Source organism: Petaurus breviceps, unplaced genomic scaffold, assembly GCF_028583685.1.
Source record: "Petaurus breviceps papuanus isolate PSGF00001 unplaced genomic scaffold, PetGlider_PUasm1.0 207, whole genome shotgun sequence".
Classification (NCBI taxonomy): domain Eukaryota; kingdom Metazoa; phylum Chordata; class Mammalia; order Diprotodontia; family Petauridae; genus Petaurus; species Petaurus breviceps.
This window is the reverse complement of record NW_027185850.1, coordinates 29,899,573-29,920,602: the sequence shown is the minus strand read 5'-3', so window position 1 is coordinate 29,920,602 and position 21,030 is coordinate 29,899,573. Positions and strand designations below refer to the sequence as shown.

The 21,030-nt window shown below is 38.8% G+C and overlaps 1 protein-coding gene and 1 pseudogene across 1 annotated transcript in view; one reads left to right on the top strand and one right to left on the bottom strand.

Annotated features, from left to right (window-relative positions):
* LOC138165031 (dual specificity testis-specific protein kinase 2-like) overlaps positions 1–21,030 on the bottom strand; it is a 147,326-nt gene that overhangs the window by 67,085 nt on the left and 59,211 nt on the right. The window contains exon 3 of the mRNA XM_069093103.1: positions 19,535–19,656. Coding sequence (XP_068949204.1) covers positions 19,535–19,656 — 122 coding nt within the window. The remainder of the gene's footprint in view (positions 1–19,534; positions 19,657–21,030) is intronic.
* Positions 3,996–4,709, top strand: LOC138164848 (ATP synthase F(0) complex subunit C2, mitochondrial pseudogene; annotated as a pseudogene).

Sequence of the window (21,030 nt, the reverse complement as noted above, 5' to 3'; positions counted from 1 at the left end):
GAGGGAGTGAAATACACACTAAATAGGGTATCTCACCCTCCAGGAGAGTAGGGGGGGAAGGGGATGAGAGGGGGGATGATGGAAGGGAGGGCAGGCTGGGGGGGGAGGGAAGTTGGAAGCACCCACTTTTGAAAAGGGACGGGATCAAAGTAGAGAATAGAACAAGTGGGAGATGGGATAGGAGGGAGGGAAATATAGTCAGTCTTTTACAATATATCTACTATGTTATTGTTTTGCATTAGCCACACATGTACAACCTATACTGAACTGCTTATTTTCCCAGTAAGGGTGGGTGACAAGGAAGGAAGGGAATGAATCTGGAATTCAAAGTTTTAAAATTAAATATTCAAATATATATATGTGTGTGTGTGTGTGTGTGTGTGTGTGTGTACTATTATTAACACCATCTTACATGTAATTGGGAAATGAGATATACAGGCACTGAGGCATAGAGATCCACTGGAAAAGTCGAAAGGGGTATGGGAGAAAATATGGGAGAGAGCAGATTGGAGGAGGGGATATCCTGTGGGACTGCTATTTTGGGGCGGTGGGTAGGGGAAAAACAGGGAGAAAATTTGTAATTCAAAATCTGGCAGAAACGAATGATGTAAATCAGAAGTTAATAAAGCATTAAAAAAAATATTTATAGCACCCACAATCATGATCAAGACCATGACTATAAGTATCGCATGGTGTTTGATCACAAAATATACCAAACTCTCCAGATAGAGGATAGAAGTGAAGCATTTATTCAGACACCAGAAAACTGAATCCCAAAACCAGTAAGCCGAATCCATCATTGTACCAATGATGACATCTCCTCATCTGAGTGTCCTTTCTCTCCCCCTAACTGGCTGGCTCTGACTACCAGCTTCCTGTGGGCTCTGCTTCCCTTCAGCAAACTCATCCCATCACAGGCTGAATGGGACTGTATTTAGCCTATGAGGGGATAGAGTTTATCTTCACAGCAGGGAAGCTTCCTGTGGGCTCTGCTCCACCCTTCAGCAAATTCCCTCCATCACAGGCTCCATGTGATTACATTTAGCCTATCAGGGGGCAGAGTTTACTTTCAAAGCAGGGGAGGTCTTCGAACTCCTCCCTAGGTCTATTAAGGGGCAGGGAAGATCTTCAAATTCCCATTCTCATTACACCATCTAAGTGAAATAAATACATGTTTAAAGAAATAAAATATCTAGAGCAACAGAACAAGAAATGAAAGACTTAAATAACTCAATCTTATAAAAAGAAATTGAACAAACCATAAATGAACTCCTAAAGAAAATACACCCAAGACAGGAGGGATTTACAGGCACAGTCTAATACACATTAAAAAATAATTAATTCCAACATTACATAAATTATTTTTTAAAATAGGAAAAGAATGGATCCTACCAAATTCGTTCCATGATACAAATATAGTCTTGATATGTAAACCAGGGAGACTCAAAAAAGAAAAAGAAAACTATGGACTAATATCTATAATGAATATTGGTGTAAAAATTTTTTAAGATGTTAATAAGAGGATTATAGCAGCATAGCATAAAGAATATGCTCTTAAAACAGGTTTAATTTATATCAAGAATGCAGGGTTGGATCATTATTAGGAAAATTAAAAACATAACTAACCATATTAATAACAAGAATGACAAAAATCATGTGATTGATTTGACCAAATACAACATCCATTCCTGCTTTTAAAAAAACCAACAACATAAATGGAACTTTTCTAAATATGACCTAAATATTTATCTAATGTAATATTTATCTAAAATCAAGAACCAGCATTATCTGGAATGGGTAAAAAGCAGAAGCTCTTCCAGTAAGACCAAAGTAAAGCAAGGATATCCATTAAAACCATTACTATTTGATAAAGTATAAAAATGCTGTTTATAGCAATAAAATAAGAAAAAGAAATTGAGGGAATAAGCATATATAAAGAGGTAACTAAATTATTGCTTTTTACGGATGATGATAACAAAGAAAGCACTACAAATTCAACTAAAAAATTAAATCAAATAATTTATCAACTTCATTAAAGTAGTAGCATGTGAAATAAAATCCATATGAATCATCAGTATTTCTGTATGCTATCAACAAAAACCAGCAGGAAAAGAAATTCCATCTAAAATAACTATTAAAAAAACAGAAGATATTTGGAAAATTACCTGCCAAGATATACACAGGAACTACATGAATACAACTACAAAAGACTCTTTATACAAAGAAAGACAGATTTAAATAATTGGAGAAATATTATCTGCACACAAGTAGACTGGGTCAATAAAAATGATAATACTACCAAAATGTGTTTGTTTCTACAGTGTCATGTCAATCAAACTACCAAAGGATTACTTTGTAGAGCTAGGAAAAAAACAAACCAAAATTCACCTGAAGGAACACAAAGTCAAGAATCTCAAGGGAATTAATTTAAAAAGGGTGAGAACAAAGAAGGCCTATCAATGCAATATCTCAAACTATACCACAAAGCAGTAATCATCAAAACAATTTGGTACTAGGTTAAGAAATAAAGAGATTCATCAGTGAAACAAATTAGGTACACAAACTACAGAAGCAAATGAGAATAGCAGCACAATGTGATAAAACCAAAGACCCTACCTATTAGGTGAAGAATTAAATAAACAGGGGTAGCTAGGTGGCACATTGAATAGAGCACCAGCCTTGGAGTCAGGAGGACCTGAGTTCAAATGTGACCTCAGACACTGAACACTTACTAGGCCTGTGACCGTAGGCAAGTCACTTAACCCGAATTGCCCTACTTTCCCCCCTGGAAGAAGAAAGAAGAAGACAAAGACGAAGACGAAAGAATAAGACGAAGAAGCAGCAGAAGCAGAAGAAGAAGAATTAACTATACAACAAAAATATTGAGGAAACTAGAAAACAGTGGGGAAGAAACTAGGTATTGATCAACACATCACACCATATACCAAAATAAGCTCTAAGTGCATGCATCACCTAGATATATAAAGAGGTATTCATCATAAACAAATTAGAGGCTAGTAATAGCTAGTATTCATATAGTGCTTTAAGGTTTGCAAAAAAAAAAAAGCATTTTACAAATATCACCTCATGTTATTCTCAGAACAACTCTGGAAGAAAAGTGCTATTAATAATTTCCATTTTGCAAATGAGGAAACTGAGGCACAGAACAGTTAAATTGCTTGCCCAGGTCACACAGCTAGTGTCTGGGACAGCAAGTGAACTCAGGTCTTCCTGACTTCAAGTCCAGTACTCTATCCACAATGCCACCTAGCTGCCCCTAGGTAAAGGAAGAAATTACCAGTCACATCTATGGAGAGTGGAAGAATTCATGACCAAACAAGAGACACAGATGTTCACAGGAAATAAAAAGGACAATTTTGATCATACAAAATTAAAAGATTTATATAAACAAAATCAATGTGACTAAAAATAGAAGAAAAGCAGGAAACAGGTAAAATCTTTACAGCAAGTTTCTGCGATTAAAGTTTTATTTCTAAGACATATAGGGAATGGAATAAAATTTCTAAGAATAAGAGCCATTTCTCCAATTAAAAAATGGTCAAAGGATATGAATAGGTAGTTTTCAGAAGGAGAAATTCAAGCTATCAATGACATAAGAAAAAATGCTCTAAATCACTATTAGAAAAATACAAATTAAAACAATTTTGAGGTTCTACCTCATATCCTTCATATTGGCAAAGTTGACAAAAACAGAAAATGGCAAATGTTGGAAGGACTATAGGGAAACAGGTACATTAATGTACTCTTAGTGGAGCTATTAACTGGTTCAGTCATTCTGGAAAGCAAGTGGGAACTATGCACAAAAGATTATTAAGTTATGCAAAAGAGTTCAAATGAGAAAAAAAAAGAACCCGTATGTACAAAAATATAACAGCTCTCTTTATAGCGGCAAAGCAGTAGAAACAAAGGAGGTATCTATCAATTGGGGAATGGATGAACAAGTTATGGTATATGAAAGAGATGGAATATGATTACTATAGTGCTGTAAGAAATGAGGAAAGAGCCCCTCCCCCTCTCTGTCTCCTCTGCTCTGCCAGCAGCTCTTCAGCTTTGCCCCTCACCCCCTGAGAATGTATGCCTGTGCCAAGTTCATCTCTACCCCTGCCCTTGTGAGGAGCAGCTCTCAGCTGCTGAGTAGACCACTGTCTGCAGTGGTGCTAAAACGGCCAGAGGTTCGGACAGATGAGAACCTCAGCATTTTGGCAGCATCAAGTCCCTTGACCTCTCTTGTCCCCAGATGTGGATTCCAAACTGGTGCTGTCTCAAGGGACACTGACACAGCAGCCAAATTTATTAGAGCTGGGGCTGCCACTGTGGGGGTGGCTGGCTCTGGAGCTGGGATTGGGACTGTGTTTGGAAGTCTCATCATCAGTTATGCCAGGAACCCCTCCCTGAAGCAACAGCTTTTTTCCTACGCCATCTTGGGCTTTGCCCTGTCTGAGGCCATGGGGCTCTTTTGCCTGATGGTGGCCTTCCTTATCCTCTTCGCCATGGGATGAGCCATTTCTATTCCCCCTACGTTTCTGAATGTTCCTCCTTGTCCTCCTGGTTCTTCCATGTCTCTTCCAGCCTGTGTATACCTCCACCTCCAACTTACCAGGTAGCCCTGGGGAAAGCCATGGGCTCAGGGTTTGACAGAGGGAAGACAAATAAATACTGTATTAATAAGCTAAAAAAAAAAAAAGAAATGAGGAAAGAGATGATTTGACAGAAACCCGGGACAAAAACAAAACAATGTAGAAAAAAGTAAGCAGAACCAAGAAAACAATTTATACAATTACAACAACATAAAAACAAACAACTTTGAAAGCCTTCAGAAAGCTAATCAACATGATAACCAAACACAAGTCCTGAAGACTCATGATTAAAAATGCTGCCAACCTCCTGACAGAGAGAGAGAGGTGATGAACTTCAAGAGCAGTTGAGACATCCATGATTTCTGGACATGACCAGTATGGGAATCTGCCTTGTCCACCTACACATATTTGTTACAAGGGCTTTATTTTCATTTCTTTTTCAATTTGAGGGGACTGGGGAAGGTAAGAGGGAGAGAAGGCAGATTTTAGTTCACTGAAAGAATAAAATTTTATTTAAAAAAATGATTGTAAAAAGGTCTCAAAGTTAGCATTGGCTAATTAATGAATACTCTGTGCCCAGCCATTTGACTAGTTCTGAATCTACTTAATTGTACTATCATCATCTTATCCATAAGAATAACATGAAAAATTATCAAATGCTTTACTAAACTTGAGGTATAATGGTATCTGAAGAATTTCCTAGTGCTGCCAGTCTAGTAACCCTCTCCAAAAAAAAAAAAAAGCTATACTAACATGACCCAATCCTGTTAAAACTGTACTGGCTCCTCAGGATCACCATTTCCTTTCTAGATGTTCACACTAACCATTCAGTTAGCAAGAGATTCTAGAATTTTGGTGGGAAATGAAGTCAGGTTTACTCCCATGGTTTGCAAACATTAATCTCTTCCCATTTTTGAAAATTAAGACAACTGTCATTCTCCAATTTCTCAGGACCTTTCTTGCTGCCATGTAGATCAGGTAAATGTTATTATACCCATTTAGAAATGAAGAAACTGCTGGGCATGGTAACAAATTCTTGTAGTCCTTGCTTCTGGGGAGGCTGCAGTAGAGCTAAAAAGCAATAACAGGATGTCTTAAGTAAGTCTGGTGGGAATGAATTGGCCCAGTTTAGAGGAGTGAAGCAGCCCAGGGTAGAAAAATGGAACCAATGAAAGCTTCTGTGATTATAATTATTGAGATCAGCTCATGAAGAAGAAATACTAAAGTCAAAAGACTAAAAAAAAAAATTAGAAAAAATCTAAAGAATCTCATAGCAAAACAACTGACAGAGAAAACAAATTAAGGAGAAAAACAATTTAAGAGTTATTGGACTACCCAAAGTCATGAACAAAAAATATCTCACAAACCTAGGCATCATATTTTGAGACATCTTACAAGAAAGCTGCCCAGATCTCTCAGAACAAGAAGACAAAGTAGAGATAGGAAGAATCTGTTACCTCCTAAAATAAACCCCCAAATGAAAAACACCCAGGAACATCATAACCAAAATTCAAATGTTTCAAGTCAAGGAAAAAATATTTCTAGCATCCAGAAAGAAAGAATTCAAGTACTAAGGACCCACAATCAACATACATATGATTTAGTAGTCACAACCATAAAGGAGCAAGAGAGGTTGGAATATAATATTCTAGAAGACAAATAACTTAACTCAGCAAAAGTGAGTATAATCCTACAGGTGAGAAAATTGACTTTTAAAGAAAAAGAGACTTTCTAAGAATTCTTAATGAAAAGACCAGAGCTGTTTAAAAATTTCAAAGTTCAAATACAAGAGTTAAGAGTAACATAATAAGCAGGAATTAACAATCATAACAGATTGAACAAGGATAAACTGCTTACATTCTAATATGGGGAGATGATACATGAACCCCATCATCATTAGGGGTCAGAGAGGGAGTCTAAAGGCCTGGTTGTGGTTCTCTTATGTCTTAATGATCTTAAAAGGAGATCCTCAAATTGAAAAGTGAGAAGAGGAATACAAGGGTGAAAGGGGAAGGGAAGGGAATGTTAGGGAAAGTTATCTCATGTAACCAAAGTTCACAAACAGACATCTATAGAAACAAGGAGGAAGGGTAGGAGTATTTGAATCTCAGCTCATCCATATGGTCATAGAATGAAAGAATACACACACACACACACCTCAAAGTTGGACAAAGAACTACATTTTACTCAACAGGGAAACAGGAGGAAAAAGATAGAAGAGGAAAATAGGAGGGTAGATTAAGGGAGGGATTAGTCCTAAGCAAAACAAATTTTAGTATTTACAAAAATATTTATAGTTCTTTTTGAAGTGGCAAGAAATTGGAATCTAAAGGAGTACCCACCAGTTGGGAAATGGCTGAACAGCATTCACAACATCCCAACATCTACAGTTTTGCTGTGTGGATGTGATGGAAGGCTATTGTGCTATGACAAATGATGAAGGGGATGGCTTCAGAGAAATTGAGGAGACTTGTATGAATTGATACAAATAAAGCAAACAGTAACGCAAAGTGAACTTTATGTGAACAGAACCAGGAGAATAATTTATAAAATGACAACGATAAGGTAAAGTCAAACAACTCTGAAAGAATTAAGAACTCTGATCAACACAGTGACCAACCATGAGTCAAAAGACTAATGCTAAAACATGTTAGACTTCTCCTGATTAGAGAGGTGAAAGACTCAGATTGCTGAATGAGGCATGTATATTTTTTTGTGGCCAATGAAGAAATTCATTTTTCTTGACTATATATATATTTTTTAATAAGGATTTCATTTTTTTTCATTCTTTATGGAGGGAAGGGGAAGAAGGGATGGAGAGAAGAGATATTTTTGCTGATTGGAAAAAATAAAATATATATCTTTAGATAAAAAGAAAAAAAACCTGAACTAAGACTTTTGTGACACTATATAGCTCACCTCCCAAGTAGTCATCTAAGTTTCAAACTGACACTAAACTTTATCTTTTCTTTCTATATCACTCACAGTGCCTAGCACAAGCTTAGTCACTGTAGCAGCAAGCACCCCAAGCGTCCTCAGGGTTTGCAGCTACCACAGGTTCTTGGATATGCTTTGTTAAAGGAAAGCAACTCAAAATGGGTTAACAAGCTTACTTTAATCAGTCAGACATACATCGTTTACCTTGTTCAGGGGAAAAAGGTCAGCACCCCAAACTTCAAAATATACAGACATAATTATCAAGACAGAAACATCAAGTAGACAGATTTCCAAACTGTCCAACCATTACATCCATACCCAGTCAACATCTGGGTTTCCACATTCTGGGTTTTTCAAAGCCGGGGGACTCTCAACAACGGCTTCCCAGAATTCAGATCAAATCACAGAACACTTCTCAAAGTGAGTCCCAAAACAAAGCTATCAGGGCTTATATAGCCTTCTCCTGGCTCAGAGAATGTAACAACCTTATTGACCCACTGGCCAATCAAAAAGTATCTACTGAAAAACAAGCCTTCCACCCCAGGCTCCAGGTGCACGTTAGCCTAGGGGCAGGGAAGATCTTTAAATCTGCATTTCCATTACAGTCACATAGCTGATATTCAAATATATTCTTAAGAACTGAAGAGGATTTGCAGTTTCATGTGCAATTATTTTTTTTTATTGTACTATGTTATGGAAATGCTTGTTTTATTCCATGAACTAAAAATAAAACAAATAAATACTAAAGCTAGAAGGCTTTTAAAAGAAAAAAAAGAAAGGTTTTGAATGCTAAATAGAGTATTTTATATTTGATCCTGTGAACAATAAGAAGTCACTGGATTTTACTGAATGTGGGTGGGGCATGATATGGTCTGACCTCACACACTTACTAGCTAAGTGATCCAGTTTCTATTTTTGTTTCAGATAGATATTTTTCAGGATATGCCTATATACTCTGTAGAGTTTCTGAAGTAAAAGAATGTATTTTTTTTAATTGAAGAGGATGGAGTCCATTTAAAACCAATACTGCATGAATATAGTCCTCTTTCCAACAATGGAAGCGACACGTCACCAACAGCTTCTTCTCCTGGGTGTCTCTTGCCCATGTCCTCCTGTGGGCCTACACAGGGGCTCCTCCATCTGTGGTTTGAGGGGACCTTCCTCTAGCTCTCTCGATGTTGAAAAGGCAACAGTCTAGCACACATTCTGCCTGTGCTGTCCTTCAGGCTTACCGTGTGGCTGGCGCGGCTCCTCTGCTCATCATGTATCTCCCCAATGATATCCTTGATGTTAATTTTGGAAAACAATTCTTCACTCGTTACTATCTTGTAGTCCACTCAGATCCACCATGGGTCTCTTTGGTGAACCACAAATTTTAATGCTTCAAAGACTGTTTAAATTCCATAATCAATAGTTAACAAAACATCAACAAAAAACTGGTGAAATAATATTTGTGAAGCATTTAGCACAGGACCTGGTACACAGGAGGTACTTAATTAATAAATGCTTGCTCCTCCCTTTCCCATTGGTGTTAACAAGTCAGGTTTTTATGTCTGAGGAAAGCTTGAGGCTATTAAAACACCTAATTTCCCAAAGACAACAGTAATAATAGCTACTACCGTTATTTGTGTATATTGCAAGTACTTTATTAATATTATCTCATTTGATTGTCACAATCCTGTGCAGACAAAGGTTAAATAACTCACCCAGTGTCATACAGACTGGTGATTGTCTGAGGCCACATCTGAACCAAGGCTTTCCTGACTTCAAGTGCAACATTCCATCCACTACACCACCTAGCTGCCTCTGAGCAACAAACAATGCAAACTCGAGCAAATAAACTGGCTCTATTCACTGTCAATCTGTCAGCTCTGTCCCAAGAGATATAGTGAAGGGCCCTTCTAAGAGCTGCCCTTTCAGCTCCGTATCATTTTCTGAATGACAGGCATTCATTTATTTTTCTAATAGATAGACTTAACTCTTCTTGTACGCAGTGTGTGTATGTGTATGTGTGTGTGTGTACTCATGCATACATGCATACATACACATATACACACATCATACAGGCAGCTCCAAGGTGGTCTGGAATTTGACACAATTAGTACAAGATCATCTGAAAACAAATGGAAGGTCCAACCATCCACAGAGAACATTTCGTCCTGCTGGACTCCATGTGAGTTGACGTTCTTGGTAAGTGTGCATTCTTACTCTGTTTCTTACTTGATATTAATAAATATAGGGTTGAACAAAGTTTTCTCTGAAGTTACATCTCTCTCAAGGAATCTTACATCATTTTAACAAATACAAGAAACCACTTTATTGTAGGAAAGCCTTTAAAGAGACTTACTGATTCAACAAACATCTAGTTAAGCAAATTCTTTTTTATGGTCTATAAGCAATAAGCACAGCGGACTCTTGTATTCTCTTTGTCTTTCAGACAACTGTGTGACTATAAAGATGTGATCTCCAGGAGGATAAAGGGAGAGAAGTCAAAAAGAAATCGTTGATTTCTCATGGCAAGAATATCACTGAAGAGGCATAGAAAGGCATCCTGGCATAGGTCTTTTGGAAAGGCTATTGTACAGGAGAGTGAAAAGGGTGCGGAGTTGGGTTACAGACCTCTGGCACAAGATGTTCTAGGGTAAACAGTCTTATTCATAAGAGGTATGAACAGAGAGTCAGTCCTAGAACGATACAAAGTAGTTTACTGTTATTTTTAAAACTGATAACATAGAGCAACTTGATGGTATGACAAGCAATCTTAACATGCCCTCACAAAAACCTCAGCCAAGTATGGTCACCTCCTGCCTGGCTAACTCACCTGCCCCTTTCCCAACTAGAAATTTGAACGGGAGAGACAACCACAAACAGTGGAGAGAAGCTGAGGAGCTGCTGGAGGAGGAAGAGGAGTCAGGTAATGAAAAGGTTTTCCGCATTTCCTGTATCTCCCACATTCTGATGATGGCAGCCCCCAGACCCTTAGTTCCCTACCATCTGGCAGCCCCACTGACAGCACATCAGACAAAGTCCTTTCTAAAAACCTAGAGATAACACTCCTTATCTCCAGCCTTCGGACAGAATTGGCTACAAATCCTGGGACAAGTTTTGGTCTGTCCACCCCTCTCTCCCAGCGTATCTCCCTATATAAAACAGATTCAGTAAAACTCCCTACAGCGTAAAAACAGGGGGAACTACTGGATCACTATCTGATAACCCAGTCCAGGATAATTCAACAAAGAGTTAATTTCCTCATTGATGCAACAAACATTTGGCAGAAGCAGTAACAAAGGACTGAGGAAGTAAATATTAACAGAAAATTGAGAGACAAATGTAAAAAGCACCTTAGGAACTGAGGGGTTGGGGTGGGGGGAGTAGATGGGAGACACCCCCACACCTTCTTAAAACTCTAGCAACAGTCAGAAATTTATGTTCAATTTAATATTTAAGGAGTCTCTTAAAAGAAACAAGACAAAGGTTTCACCTTAGGCATTGTTTCCTTCCTATATGCCCCTATAAGTGACAATTTCCTTTTGTTGTAGTCAAAGTATATGACAAAACAATGCACAAAGTAATTATGTCAAACAGAACAATTGAAAAGCTTCCTTTAAAAGGCAATTAGCCACCAGGCCATTCAACATTGTTTTAGAGACAGATGGTTTCTACAGAGGACCTGCAGAGATCAGATAAAATCCAATCCGATTAAAGTTAAAAGCCAGGTAAGGACTGTGTGTTTTGAATTCATTTATGTATTCAATGGCATTTATGAAGCACCTATTGCATAAGATATAACAACTAGCATTTATATAATGCATTAAGGTTTGCAAAATATTTGATAAATATTATTTCACTTTATCTTCTCAACACCTCCAGGAGGCAGATTAACATTATTATCTTTGTGTTTTTTAATAAATGAGAGAACTGAAGCAAACACAGTTCAAGTGATTTGTCTAAGGTCATACATTCAGTATGTTTTTGAGGCCAATTTTGAACTTGTGTTTTTCTGACTCCAGATCTCCTATCTTGTATCACATAGCTCCCCTGACGAGTTTAATTCAGGTAGGATCCTTCTCTATAAAAAGCATATAACCTGTTAGAGGGATAAGACACTTCTGTTGTTCAGTTCTTTCAGTCTTATCCAACTCTTTGTGGTTTTCTTGGCAGAGATACTGAAGTGGCTTGCCATTTCCTTCTCCAACTCATTTTATAGACGAGGAAACTCAGGCAAACAGGCATATAAGTCACTTGCCCAGGGTCACACAGCTAATGAGACTGGATTTAAATTCATAAAGATAAGTCTCCCTGATTCCAAGTCCAGTGCTCTATCCACTGAGCCACCAAAGTACAGATAATTAGTTATTAGATAATAAGCATACTAGAAGATATAAAACAAAGTACTATGTTCAAGGGGGGAAGACTATACTAACCCAGGGGTTCAGGGACAACTTCGTACCTATGGTGGCATCTGATTCAATCTTTAAACGAACAGAAAATTCAGCAAGAAAAGGAAAGAGAGTAATTTTTCCTTTAATTGTAAATGAAAAATCATTCATATCATTATTGGCTTACCCACTAAAGAGATCAAAAATAGAGGAAAAGGATCTATATGTACGAAAATATTTATAGCAGTACTCTTTTTAGAGCAAAGAATGGGAAGGGGGGACACGGGGGGGGGTGATCATCAATTGGGAATACCTGAACAAATTATGACATATGAATGTAATCAGATATATTTATACCACCAGAAATGACTAAAAGGGATGTATTCAGAGAAATCTGGGGAGACTTGTATAAACTGATGCAGAGTGAAGTGAACAGAACCAGATAAAAAATGTATACACATCAATTACAATTCCATAAAGCATAATTAGTGTGAAAGGATTAAGAATCCCAATCAATCCAGTGACCAATTATGACTACAGAAGAAAAACGATGAACCCCGCTTCTGGATTCTTGATGGAGAGGACTATAGATAGAGAATGAAACACATTTTGAGATATGAACAATGCAACATAAAATTGTCTTTAGTTGTTACAAGGGAGGGCTTTTACTTGGGTAAGGAAGAAGTGTTGTAGGAGAGAATATAGGTTAGTGATAAGAGATGCAAATAGAAAAAAGTACTAAGTAAACATTGTAAAAATACACAAGAGAGTAGAATAAAGTTCAAAAGGGTACCACACCACATTAAATTTTATGTAGACTTAAAAAACACTTAGGTGTACATGGTAGATTCACATTTAATAAACAAGTCTTTTTTATCTCTTGTAAATGAAAATATTCATGCTTGTTGATGACTGTCATGTCCATAATTTTAAAATTTATTTTCAATAATAATTTATAGACTAGCAAGGCCTGGCACTGGCACTTCAAAGGAATCTTTCCTTGGAGTAATCAAAAGATTCTCACTGTGAACATTAGTAGATTCAATATTATAAAGCAGACCAAATAAATATTTGACTAAGTTGTAATAATTATGATTTAACCATGGCATCATGAGTCTCTCGATTGGGAAACAAATACCCTGATGTAAAGGAAGAATACAAAAAAGTAATGAAATTAATAGCTCTAAATGTCCTAGGGAATTCTTTCCACTCCATAATTCTGCTTCCATAGCACATGACTGAAAGTGTTAGGACAGAAGTTGAGCCAAGGCTAGGGGAATCTGGAAGAGGATTGGGCAAGGAAAAAGAAATGGGGGGAGATGTCAAGAGAGGATGTAGCACACAAATAAGTTAATGAGTGAATGTTCAGATACTCAAATATACTGTAAATTTGTGATCACATCAATGTGTAAGTCCTGCTCCATCCCCATAATGATACAGATCTCACCCCTCATCCATTCCTGTTCAGATGCGTGTTGAGGGCCTCCCCAAAATTTGGCCACCCACCTGATAGGGCTTTCCTCACTTTCTCTGAACAGCGTCAACAGATTAGCAGAGACACTCAAGTGGTCTGCTGACCAGCTTGGATTAAATGGCTCTGTTTTTTTTTTTTCATTTTAATATTTAAAGATTTAATAATCTTAAAGAGAAAAAAAGTGGGATAACAGGGCATGGACTTCAAGTCAGGAAGATAGGAGTTTGTCTCTTCATCTGTGTGCTTAGGCTCTCTGTATCTAAACGTCTTCATCCACAAAATAGGACTTCATGGTTCCTGAGGTCCCTTCCAGCTCCATATCTAGGACCCTAAAGAGAGGCAGGAGAAGCCCTTAGCCAGCTACTAGAGCAACTACTGCTGTTGTTCCTCTGCTTGCATTACATTTCTAACAACTAGACTCTTGCCAGTCCATTATGACCAAGGCCCCAGTGTATACACCCACTCCATATTGGCTCTCTGGTGGCCAAATTTCTACCTGCCCTACAGTGCAGTTCCTTCAGAACTCTGTGTGTGTGTGTGTACATATTCCTTCTGTTTCATTCAATAATTACCAAAAAGCTATCATGTCTAACTTTTCTAGTATTTTATTCAAGTCCTTAACTTTGTTCTTTTTTTTGGCTAGCTATTATTGTTTATTTCTCCCAATAATTCAATTACCTTTTCCCTTTAAATATTTAGATGCAATGCTATTCCATGCAATGCCATATATATTAAGAACTAATTTTGACTCATTGTCCATGATGTCTTATGTAGCATAATGTCATTCCCTTGTTTATCTCTTTTAATCATGTCTCCTTTTACTCCTGCCTTGTCTGAGATCATGATTGCTGCTTCTGCTTTCTAGAGTTCTTCTGAAGTATAATAAATTATTTTGTTCCAGTTTCTTCTTTTACTTCTATGTGAATCTTTGTGTTTCAAGTATTGTTGAAGTCTACTCCCCGATCCTATCAGCCAGCTATCTTCTGTTTTGGGTTAGTTCACCTAATTTATATTTGCAGCTGTGATTATTGTATATTTTCCTCTATCTTATCCACTGATGCTCAGCCTTCTCTTTGTCCACTCCACCCTTATTTATAGAAGAAAATGGTGAAGGAAGATTGTCCTTAACACTACTGTTGTTTGTTCTTTGTTCCCCAAGAAGACCATGGCATCAGGAAGGTGATGTCATGACTTGCAAGTGAACTGGATTTAAGTGAGGGAGGGCTGTGTAAAGACTCCTCTGGAGCCATCTGGGTCCAGTAGCAAGATACAGATCAGGACTGGAGATGGTCCCCTCTTAACACTAAAGATCTAAATGAAAGTGATGTTTCCACTTATCTCTTCCTCTCCCTCACCCCTAAACATAGGTTCTTACTTCTTCTTTCTTTCCTTTTAATCTCTCTTTCACAATCCAAACTTGGGCAGTTGTAGCTCATTTTGCTTATGGCTAATCTCTCACCAAATTTACTCTCCCCATTAAACTCTCCTTTTCCTGTTTCCCACCATTATGATTTTATTCATGAGTATTAATTACTATATGCTACAACCCTAAGAACCATGGGACTTTTCCATCTGACTTGCCACTGAAACCTCTCCCATGGTTTGTCTCGCCTTACTGGAATGTGAGTTCCTTGAGATCAAGGTCTGTTTTAGTGTCCAGCATGGTGTCTGACACAGTAAGCACTAAATAAATGCTTTTCTATTCCATCATTCCTGCCTTCTTTCATGCTAACTAGATGACTATGAGCACAGCACTTAGAAAACTGACTGGGGATCTTAAGAGTTTAAAACCATAAGTAACAGACAAATTTTCAACATACCTTGATGCCAGGAATCTACCATACTGATAAAATCACAGGTCTGAACCCCTTTGTAAGACACACAGACACACATGCACATGCACACACCCATACACCCCTTGATAAACTGTGACCAATGTAAGGCCAACATCAAGACCCCCAATGTCTAGCAGAATGCTAGTCGCTAGATGTCAGCCCCAAGTCAAGATGAGAGAGGACTTTACTTGGACAATGTGTATTGACTGAGAAGATTGTGACTTAGGGGTGGATGTATATATATGGGTATATACATATATATATATGTTTTACTTAAGGAAGTTGCTATGAATGTTATGTTTTATTGAACAATGTTTAGTTTATTGCTGAATAAATAGAGAGTTCATTATACTATGCAATTAGACGTTTAAAATTATTCACAGCAGCAGTCCTCAGCCATGATTGGCTTTACAGCAAGTAGCAACATGTGGTGAAGAGGGAATAAGGAAGAAGAACTAGATGAAAGGATGACATCAAAGAAGTGTCCCTGGGTGATGCTGAGGGACAACTGACTTGACTGGTGGTCAGCCAACAGGCTCCTCCAGTATCCTACAGATGTCAGGAGAAAAAACCCTGAAATGCTCTGGCTGGACCCACTGTTAGACTCTAGTGTTGCCCAGGATAGGCAGGCAGGGATGAACCAAAATCTGAGTATCCTTGGAATGAATGTGCCCACCGATGAAAAAAGCCCTTCCTCGGCTTTTTTCTGCTAAGATCATTTATGATCATGCTATACTTCACGCTTTCCCCAAATACTTCATATTTATCGTATCACTCCATTAGATCTAAGACTTCATCTCATTTCTGACAGGGTTACTAGATCAAGGGAGTGCTAGAGAAATCATTTCCCTACATTTGAGCAATGCATTTACCAAACCAGGGCTGTCCAGCATGGCTCCTGGAGAAGTCTGACTTCTTTCCAAACTTGGCAGAAATGCCGCCTTCTCTAAGACATTCTTCCTCACCACCCCTCCTTCCCCCAGTGGCCAGCACTTTCCATTGCCCTCCCATGTGTTTGTTTGTTTGTTTGTTTTTTCCTATTTTGGAGGGCAATTGGGGTTAAGTAACTTGCCCAAGGTCACATGGCTAGTTTTTTTGGTTTGTTTGTTTGTTTTCTGTTAAGTGTCTGAGGCCTGATCTAAACTCAGGTCCTCCTGATTCCAGGGCAGGCGCTCTACTCACTGTGCCACCTAGCCGCCCCAACATCTGTTTGTTTTAACTTGTTCAGGGTTTCCTCACATCAGTGGTTCTCATATGCCACAAAACTCCTCCACAGACAGCAAGATACCCCATTCCCTAAGCCCTGATGCCAGTGGCAGTTTGCCACCTGATCTTTAACAGGGAGATCACAACAGCAGTTCTATGTGCAAAAGGACAAAGCCACCTTCTCTGCTAGGAGTCCTAGGGCAAGTCAGGAAAGGAGAGGAGGTAGCCATTGGGGAAGGAAGGAGAGTCAGAGAAATCCCAAGACTTAGGGAATGAGGCTAGAGACCTAACTGCCCAGAAACTGCTTTATTGCCATAACAATGCTATCAAACTAAAATTATTAAAGTTATTAGACTAAAAAACTAAACTAAAACTGAGATAGTGCTTGGGTCTTTGCAGTTGAGGAAAGTAAGGTTGGTGGTAAAGAGATAAAGTGACCAAGTCAATGTCTAAGCCAGGAATCAAACTTGGGTTTTTCTTACTTCAAATACAATGCCTGATCCACTATATGGCCTGGCTACCAACCCCAATATTTGCTTGTTTCAATGTCTTACAGCAAAGAATATTACACCATAAACAAAAATTAAAAAAAAAAGAGGATCAGTGCTGTACATGTTGTTCCCCTAACTAGAAAGTAAACTCCCTGAGAGTAGGGACCATTTCTCCTTTCTCTAGGTCCCCAGGTTCTCACACAGGATCTAGCATATAGCGGACACATCCTTATTAAATGTGTGTTTGAGTGAAAGATGGTGAGGACTGGTCCAGATAACAATGATGCAGAGCATGTTAAGGTTTGCAAAGTGTGTTTGCTCACTGGGTAAACATAAGGCAGATTCAGAACAAGCCGAATGGAGAGCCATAGAATAGGACTAATGATTCAAGGTCAGCGTGGCACACATTCTCAGTAAGGGTCCCAGGAATGCTTTCTTGATATTTTTGTGAAGAATTTAGATAAAGGCACAAGTGGAATGCTTATCAGATCTGCATATAACCAAACTGAGCTGACACCCTGGGAAACAGGGTCAGGGTCAGGATCCAAAATGACTCTGACAGGCTAAAACACTCAACTGAATCTGATAGGATTACATTTATTCCTATTAAGTTTCAAATCTTACACTTGGGTTCAAATCAGCATCTTCTAAGTGTCACACTAGAGAAACATGGTTAGACAGCAGTTTGTCTGAATAAGATCTCAATTTTCCAGTGAACTGCATACTAAATATGAATATGGAATGGAGGTAGAGTTCAAAAAATGATTGGAATCTGAGGCTGCATGTGGAAAGGCAGCTGCCAGAGGACAGCATTCAGCTCTAGGGACACTGATCATCTGGAAAGCATCCAGAAGAGGGCCACTGGATGGAGAAGCATCTGGAAATATCTGGAGTTCATGCCATAAAGAAGCAAACAAAGGAAATGGGGCACTTTGGCCTGAAGATGAGAAGACAGGACAGGATGAAGGTTCTCAGCTATGTCTTGGAAGATGGATCAGAATTGGCCTGTTTGATCCCAGAAGACAGCCCTAGGAGTAATCAGGGAAGCTTCAAAAAGTAAAATCTAATCTTGATGTCAGGAATTGCTAATAATGAGTGAGAGAGCTGGGTTATCATGGAAGGCAGTGGCTTCCCCTTCACTGCAGGCCTTCAAGGAAAGGCTGAATAAGTAGCCAGGATCCTATGCTTTTGCTGGGGATATTATAGAAAGGGCTACTTTTCAGATATGGATTTGATTCAGTGGTTCCAGCCAACTCTGACAGCCAGTGATTTTGTGATATGTTCTTTCTTCCACTGGAAAGGGCAGGAGGTATCAGGTTAGGGTAACAGGAAAGAGAAGTAATAGCAAATTGTACCTCATTGTCTATAATGCAATATTCATTTGAAGAGTCCAATTAATAATCATAAAAATAACAGGTAGAATTTATGCAGCACTGTAATGGAAATAGGAATTTAAAGATCTTCCCTGCCCTTTAATAGACTTAGGGGGTAATTTGAAGACCTCCCCTGCTTTTAAAGTAAACTCTACCCCCTAATAGGCTGAATATAGTCACATAGAGCCTGTGGTGGAAGGAGTTTGCTGAAGGGAAGCAGAAGCTCATAGGAAGCTGGGAGCCAGAGCCAGAGAGAAAGAGAGAGATGCTCAGGCAAGGAGAGAGTGGTTTGTAAGTAAATATCGATCTTGTATTGGTCTGTGGGAAGGCTGAAGGATGGTGTGGCTCTCAGTGTTATTATGGCTTCTTAATATTTTTGGTACTATGATGGAATCGGCTTATTGATTTTGGGATTTGGTTTTCTGATGTCTAAATAAATGCTTTAGTTCTGTCCTCTATCTGGAGAGTTTGGTATATTTTGCAATCCAACATCATGCGATATTTATAGTCACAGTCTTTATTGTGATCGTGGGTGCTATAAATATTGCATCGATGCTGCAAGCACCTAAATGTAGGTTTATAAAGTGTTCAACACATGTTATTCCATTTGATCCTCACAATAACCTTGTGAGAAAGGGGCTATTATTGGCCTTGCTTTCCAGATGGGGAAAATGAGACTAATCAAGGTAAAATAACTTGCTCGGAGTCACAAAGCTAGTGTCTGAGGAAAGATTTGAACTCAGGTCTTTCTGACTCTAAGCCACAAGAGTTCTATCTACTAGGTCACCTAGGTATCTCATTAAGCCTCTTCCTTCAGAGACTCCTATATACTAAAGAAGATAATCTAATGGGGCATAACTCTACTTTCAGATTTACTTGAGGAAATTTAATTAAAGCTTCTCATAAGGCAATTAAGCAAGTTAAGAAATTCTATAAGGAATAAAGTCTCAGCCAAGAGAATTTGTCTAGTAATGGGACACTGCTGATGTGCTGAAGTAATGCAGAGCCTAAGAGCATTAAAAACAGTTAATTATCAAGAGAACAATGAAACCACAGCCTGCATGGTAAGTCAGGTTGGCTGATCCAAACCTCAGAGGGCTGGGTGGAAGCAAGATGACAAAGCAAGTTCAAAGGTCAAAAGGTTCTTTTAAGCTTTCCATCTGAAATCAATTGTAGGGTCCATCAGGAAATGGTCATATTCTTCTCCCTGACCTCAGAAATAAGAAAAGGTGATGACTGACCTCAGGATATTTGGATGAGAGAGTCTGTTCATGAGTTGGACTTCCTTCAACATGTTTGCTCGGTTACTGCTTAAAATGTTCATCTTCAGAGCCATTACTTGGTCCGACACTCTGTGGCGCACCTGCAGGTCAGGTAAGCAAGAAGATAAAAAGTGAAATCAAAGGTCACAGCTGAATAGTTATCATACTCTCCGTTTGCAATATCTGCTAGCTACTAGTTCTAATCTAGAACTTTTTTTTAAATAAGAGGAAGCTTTTTTATTAAAAATGCTGACAAAAATTCAAAACGTCATAAATGCTGAGAAAAATCCAAGCACATTGTTTTTATTCTAAAAACATTCCATTTTTTTGTGGAAATATCAGGAAGATATTGTTACAATGTAAAAAAATTAGATCTTTTCTATACCCTAATGTTGAACAAAATCCAAAGTCTATTTCCCTCTTACAAGTCAACCCAGATCTGACCTTATACTGCCCTGAGCCATTGCTAGCAAGAAGTCCACCCAGAGAGACCCTGGGCCAACAATGACCTGCAGTTGGAAGGCTGGGCTCAAGTTCCAGCCACAGCCCTTACTGGCTGGATGACATTGAGGCAAGCACAAACACTAGACTCTAGGCCATATAGTCCAAGCTTGGCCTAAAGTGTCAATCTCTTCCACAGTGTTCAATTGAATACACAATTTTTTTGCACTAACACTGACACAAAGTTTAGAAAGACCTACTTCTTTCCCTTTTGGATATTAAGGTATGTAAAAGCAAAAAATTTTAAAAGACAGCAATTTCAGACAATCTTACAGGATAAATTTGTAAGAGAGGCACAGAACAAAGTACCACATCAAGGCAAAGGAAGAAGGTTTTTCCCCAAATTTTCATAGCATAGGAGGTTACTGGAGAAAGAGACAGAAATGTTTAGAGTGTATTCAGGGGACAAAGAGGATCCAGCTTGGCTGAAGCAGAGCCATAACTAGATTTCAGTTTTTCCTCAGGGTAGGAAAAGTGCCTAGGGGCCATGGATTTAAAGAACTGTTCCTCCTTATATTCTTCGAAAGAGGTGGGAGGAAAGGAGCAGAACCTGGTGGGGAACAGTGTTGAGAGTGGAGATGGGAGCCCCCAAGGGAGGAATGATCATGCCCTTGTTTTCCCTGGGGATTCTCTCTGATCTGACTGAGGTTGATTCACCCTGGGAGCACCACGAGCGGATTCAGAACAATATGGACCACTCAGAAAGGAATGGCAGAGCCCATCAGGACTCTTAGGCCTTGTAGAGGACAGGGGCTGGGCCATCCTAAGCCTATGAGCTCTCTACCATCTCAGCAGGATCTGCCCCAGGAAAAAGGGGGTGAGGAATAGGAACAGTTCCAGCAGGGCAAGGCGGCTGGGAGGGAAAGAGAACCAAGTCTCCCAACTCCAAAACCATTATTCCCCTTGAACCTTTAGCCTCTTAGGTCCTTAAATTTGTCCTGGTTGTGGAAGGAAGAGAAGGCTGTTTATTGGGG